The 6060-nt window shown below is 39.6% G+C and overlaps 1 protein-coding gene across 1 annotated transcript; it reads left to right on the top strand.

Annotated features, from left to right (window-relative positions):
• sro (SDR family oxidoreductase shroud) lies at nt 1-3841 on the top strand. The gene is made up of 4 exons (XM_074088663.1): nt 1-408; nt 798-955; nt 1662-1827; nt 2556-3841. The coding sequence occupies exons 1-4, from the start codon at nt 162-164 to the stop codon at nt 2894-2896; spliced, it is 912 nt and encodes a 303-aa protein (XP_073944764.1). The 5' UTR covers nt 1-161; the 3' UTR covers nt 2897-3841.
• The last annotated feature ends 2219 nt before the right edge of the window (nt 3842-6060 follow it).

Below are 6060 nucleotides of genomic sequence, written 5' to 3'. Positions count from 1 at the left end.
TTCGCCGCCAGTTTAGCTCCGACGTCAGTCTTATCTAGACTGCACTCGGAGAACTAGCAAACATAACCGTTATCCGTTATTTAGTACTGTTTACATCCAACTATAGTATTATCTGTTTGGAAGCGGTAATTTAAACACCTACAAGCTTAATAAAACTTGGTATGGCGCTGAAGAGAGTGGTGGCCATAACTGGATGTGACAGTGGACTCGGTTATGCTTTAGCGGCTAGATCAGCCCGTGAGGGTCTAGTGACGGTAGCTGGGATGTTGAATGGGATTGACACTAAAGCAGCGACTGCTTTGGCTAAATTGACAGTCCATCCTTGCTCCTTGGACGTCACAAAGGCAGAGAGTGTCACTGATTTTGGAAAGTTTGTGAGTGATCTACTTAAAAAAAATCCTAGTTACAGTGAGTATAAGTGACTTATAAGATGTAGTTAGAACTTCGCTGAAAAAAATAATCTACCCACTTGAAATTTTACTAAAATATTTATATCTAAATACTATTTCTTACGTAGATGCATGGATTGTTTTTAAATAGTTATTCTTGTAATGATTTTTTCTACTGATCAATAGTCGGATAGTCATATTATTACATCATCAAGTTAATTAGCTCGTCGAAAAAATTTGTAAACTATATGTTACATTAGGTATGATTTTAATACTGATTTTCACGTTATTTTTGATTCAATGGTCGTACAAAGTGGCTAGATTTAGACAACCTTTTAATTTCGTTAGTTATTTATAAGTTTGTTTTATTTACAAGATAGTAATTATTTAAAACCATGTTACTTTCAGGCTTACATGCAGTAGTCAACAACGCTGGAGTAATGACGATAGGAGACTATGAATGGCAGACGCCCTCGATGATAGAAAATACAGTGAACGTGAACCTCCTAGGTCCAATGAGAGTGGTCTCGACGCTCTTACCGCAACTTAGGACAAGTGTAACTGAGGTCAGTTAGACTACAAATGGTAGACACTGTCTGTTCTATGGGTTCTACAAGAGTAGTCTCGTTACTCTTAGAAAGGAAGAGAAAGATTTTTTTATTTACTTAGAATACATACATACAGATCTTACTACAAATTATTAGCATGAGTGCAGCAAAGGTAAGTTAAAGTACAATTGACAGATACTGTCAAAGAACATGATCATTTTAGGTTTTATGAGAGTAGTCTCGACACTCTTACCACAATTTTAGCGTGAATGCAGCTGAGGTAAGTTAGACTACAAATGATACTCACTGGCAGAGAATGTGAACCTCGTAAGAGTAGTCTCGATACTCTTACCTCAACTCATTAGCGTGAGTGCAGCTAAGGTAAGTTAGAATAAAAATGGCTGGCACTGTCAAGGACATGATCCTCATAGATTTTATGAGAATGGTCTCGACACTCTTACTGCAACTTTAGCATGGGTGCAGGCAAATCTAAATTGGTGGTCACTGGCAAATATCGTAAATTTTATCAAGCATGCCTATGACCAGCCGCTCACTGTAGCCCGGTAATCCTGTCCACGTATCCCAACCCTATAGATTCCATATCGCTTCCTGCCTGGCAATAGTTTGGCAACTCTGGATGACGTCCGCTAGCATATCTTTATAGTGTTTTAGGGAATAGACCTTCATAGTTGCGCCCATTCCTATCTCATGTATTTCTTTCCAGGGTGCATCATCTCCCCGTGTTATAAACATAGCAAGCCACTGCGGCCTTCAGCCTTTGCCAGGCTTCGGAGCTTACAGCGCCAGTAAGGCTGGCCTACTGGCTTGGACACAGGCCTTACGTTATGAACTGGCAGCTCACGGCCTGACGGCAGTGGCCTTTGTGCCTGGTGAGTCTGGTTACGATCTGTGGTGTAGTTCTAGGTACGTAGATAGATAACGTATTCTAGAAGCTTTGGACCCGAGGCCGTATTGTCAAACGCGCTGACATTTGTGATCGCATTCACCATCTCCCTCTATCCTCGTCCATAAAGTTAGCTACTTTCTTTGCTACTAAGCATCTTTCAAAACAAGAGACAGTTGAATAGCAGTAGGGAGGAGGTTGAAGTACAAAGTTAGAGAACATTATAAGTTACTAGATTTATGAATGAGGGGAATAGTTTGTACAACACAAACATCAATTTTCATACAGTATATTGTGTGATCGTAATAATCGCGTGGTAACGCAATCACCCTTCATTCAACTGTCAAATTACCAGAAACCACTTAGTTAAATTGGTAGCCCATACAACGCGGTGATTTTAGTCAATCTTGATTTGAGCAATAGCCATTAGAAGGGGATGGTAGGTAAATGGGTCCGAACCCACCGAAACGCGAACCCTACTTTCATCACATTATTTTATTAAGACTTGAGGAGAGATGGATGATTTTGTGAAATTGGGAGTTTGGGGAGGGATTTTTTGAAAGTTTAGGGAGTCTAAAGAGATTCTGTTTTAAGTATTTATAGACGTAGGATCGAAGTAGATCCAATGATTAAAACGAATATGAAACTTGAAGTATAATATCCTACCCCAGAATATCCTACAAATGTTCCTAATCTATTCATTTGATTTTGCAGGTGGGTTCATTGGCTCCAGCAACATACTATCAAGACAAGCCACCCAGTGCAACACGATGCTTGAAAGTTTAAGTGAAGAGCAGCAGTCTTTTTACGAAAAAAAAATAACAACTCTGCGGGATTACCTGCAGAACGTTTCACAGAATAACAAATATGATTCTTTATCAGATGTAGACATTTTAGAAACGTACATAAAAGCATTGACAGATGATAACCCCAAAGCAGTTTATAAAGTAGAATCATGGAGATACACGATTTATTACAACTTACTCAAATTACCATTTCCTGAAATTGCTCATCGCTGGCTGATAAAGAAATTTCTTTGTTTTCCTGATGTTTAAAACAATCTGTTTTGTTAGAATTTACGTCCAAAACACCAGCCAATTTTCAAAAAGTTTCTTGAGCAAAACATAAATATGTAGGTAGTCAAAGAGAAGTAAGTTGACGAGCCTGAAAAGATCTGTACAAGCTTCCCTTAAGATCAGTTTAGATACCTAGTGTTAAAAATATGTCAAGGTTGGTAATGAAAATAAATAAAAGTTACTAATTCTACCTACTAAGAGGTAGAATGAGTTATTTTGCTCCTTGTATAATATTCATGTCTCACGGTTTAGATCTTGTCAAGCTCTCTCACTTGTACTGCAGACTGTACAAAATTACCAAATAATATGAAAAAGGCGTTCAACAAGGTGACCCGCTATCACCCAAGCTATTCCCCAGCTCACTGGAAGATATCTTCAAAAGCCTGGTGGTAGCTTGGAAGGCAAAAGCACAGAATAACTAATAGTACTACCGTACAGAAGGGACCCTCTCGAACAAAAGTCAAGTTTAGGTATAAATCGTTGCCTACTCTTACGACTTGCACGCGAAATTGAAACTTATCATGTTACACGAGCGTTCATATTCCGTTGGGCACCGTTGACTCGAAACCGGTTTGGCGCCAAGAGCACAGAGTTCCCACTCGCCGATGAATAATGATAACAGTGGGTACTAATATGAATTCAATAAGCTACCTTTAATAAATAAGTAAATAAACTTTAATGGCTAAAGCTACAAAACAACAATATTTTATCAGCAACAGCAACCATTTGGTAGTAGGTACCTCTTTGTTCAATCTTTATTGATATTTTTGTTTAGTTTGTTTTAAGTTGGCTTGACAAAGTGCCTACTTACTTATAAACAAACATTTGAGCAAACTTAGTTACTTAGGCAATTGTAATTTGTTTTAAAATGGGTCTAAAGTGTTTACTTTTAGGTGAATTAAACGGTATTCAATCAATAAGCAATCGATCTTTGATTGTAAACCATACGAAAATCTACTAAATAAGTACCTACCTGTCGCAAAACTATATTCCTTTAGATGCCCTAAAATCCATGTAATACCTAACAATCTTGTTCTCATTATGCACCTACTACTCTTACAGAGTATTTAACTATATTATTATGATGGTATAAATTAAATGCAAGAAAATGGCTTCTTACCTTTCAATACCTATCTTTCGGAAGGTTGAAAAATGATAATTCCGATTCTTTTATCTTCTTTTTATTTATACAGCCGGAAACAATTTCGAAGTCATAGTTTGCAAAAAAAATAATTTGGTGGGTACCTACACAAATCACGTGCGACGCGTCCAGCATGCGAGCTAAGCCGGCAACCCACTGCCGTGCACCCAATGGTTGGGTGCGCCGGCCGAACGTACCTAAACTGCGGAGTGCTCAACCCCTGGCAAAAGGTGTTGTCGGCGGTAAAAGATTGACAAATCTTCGTTTCGCCGATGACATAGTCGTTTTTTCTTCTACGGCCTCAAAGCTCGAACATACAATACATCGACGAGTACATTTTTACTTGGGCCAGATAGTCTCTTTCAGCGCAATAGGCGCATCTTAACCTACTATGCCCAAACATGATCCTGAACCTAGATTCAGAAGTCCAAGTTGAAGGTTTGCCAGAGGGCTATGAAGCGCAGCATTTTGGGAGGGAAAAGGGTAGATCGGATCAGGAACACCACACTGCGCTCAAAAACCTGCATAGCAGATGTCGGAAGGGAAACCGCCAAGCTGAAGAGGGACAGGGTTGGCCATGACTGCTGCATGCACCCGGAGAGATGGTCACAGGTTAATACCCTGTGGGCGCCCCAAGATGGTCAACGGTGGCGCGGCAGACGAAGATAGAGGTGGCGACACGACTTGGACGCATTCAGAAAATAAGATTGGTTTTTTGGAGTATTTCTGTATTTTTTATTTCAACTCCAAATTAGTTACTTTTACAGTCAAATCCCGTAAAATCCAGCACGGAATGCAGAGAACCTGGGTTCGATTCCCAGCGCTGGTCTCTTTTCTGTGTTTTTACTGTGCATCCTTGTTTCAGTTTGTATTTTCGTGGCATACAAAAACGACTGGCAAAACTTAGCTGCTGACTGCCTTTACCCAGCAGTGGGACATAGAAAATGGCTAATTATAATTAAAATAATAATAATAAAAAATTATATGAGTTTGCAAATAGTATAGATAAATACTTATGCTTATTTAAATCGCAAATACGTAACAAGGGGCACTCACATGTGCGCAAACAAACGCATGTTTATTAATATTTGTAGAATGTAAGTACAAACATTGTACAAATATTATTTTGCGCGCTAACAAAAGTGGAAATCGAACCCAATCAAACACTATGTCAAATGTTTGAGATAGATTCGTGTGCGCTTTTGAGGTATGCGAGGGAGGTATGTCAAACGCCGACATACCTAGATCGTTTGTCAATTTTTGCTTTACAATGGAGGTTCATCTACTTACTTATTCGTGGGAATGTAAATGACTCAGCTTTACGTTTGCAACAGTTCAATTTTGATTTACATTGATGCTTGCTGAATTTTTGAAAATATCTTTTGGGCTGCCGAAAACAACTTAATTTTCATCACACTTGCTCGTATTAGTGTCGTAACATGCAGGCTACCTTAGTTGCAACCCCCCAAATAAAACCCTCGACCTTAATGTGCTTGTCATGAAACCCGTGGTCGGTAAACGAGTCATTGCGCCTACTAATTGTCTCGTCATGAAGCCCAAGGTCGGTAAATGAGTCCGTGCCCGTACTGATGGCGCCGCGCCGTGCGCGCGCTCTTGCTGCAGGACTACATGGACCACCACATGCACACGCACGTTGCGGCGCATGCCGAGGGAGGTTGAGGGCGACGTTGCCAAGAGCACAGCCTAAGGTATCGCCAATATTTGGAATAATTATATTTTTTCTTTTACAAATATAAAATTTAACTTGTAAATGTGATGAAAAACATTGTATGTCGCACGGGCGGTACTAGAATTACGAACATCGACTCATTAAAGCCCTCAGTCTTCGATTTCGGGCTTCTAATAGACTCTCGTTCGTAATTCCTTATTTACCGCCCTTAAGACACAATGTACTATTACGAACTACTCGCACAACTTTTACCTTACCTCTCCGCTTCAAACCGTATTATCATGTTAACATGCAGAACCCACCTTCCTTCTC

Source organism: Choristoneura fumiferana, chromosome 6, assembly GCF_025370935.1.
Source record: "Choristoneura fumiferana chromosome 6, NRCan_CFum_1, whole genome shotgun sequence".
NCBI lineage: Eukaryota > Metazoa > Arthropoda > Insecta > Lepidoptera > Tortricidae > Choristoneura > Choristoneura fumiferana.
Note: the sequence above shows the minus strand (reverse complement) of the source record. Positions and strands in the feature narration are given on the sequence as shown.

Coding starts and splice junctions, on each gene's coding strand:
- sro (XM_074088663.1), top strand. CDS start 162: ATGGCGCTGAAGAGAGTGGTGGCCATAACTGGATGTGACAGTGGACTC. Junction 409..797: donor TAAAAAAAATCCTAGTTACA/GTGAGTATAAGT, acceptor TGTTACTTTCAG/GCTTACATGCAGTAGTCAAC. Junction 1,828..2,555: donor GGCAGTGGCCTTTGTGCCTG/GTGAGTCTGGTT, acceptor TTGATTTTGCAG/GTGGGTTCATTGGCTCCAGC.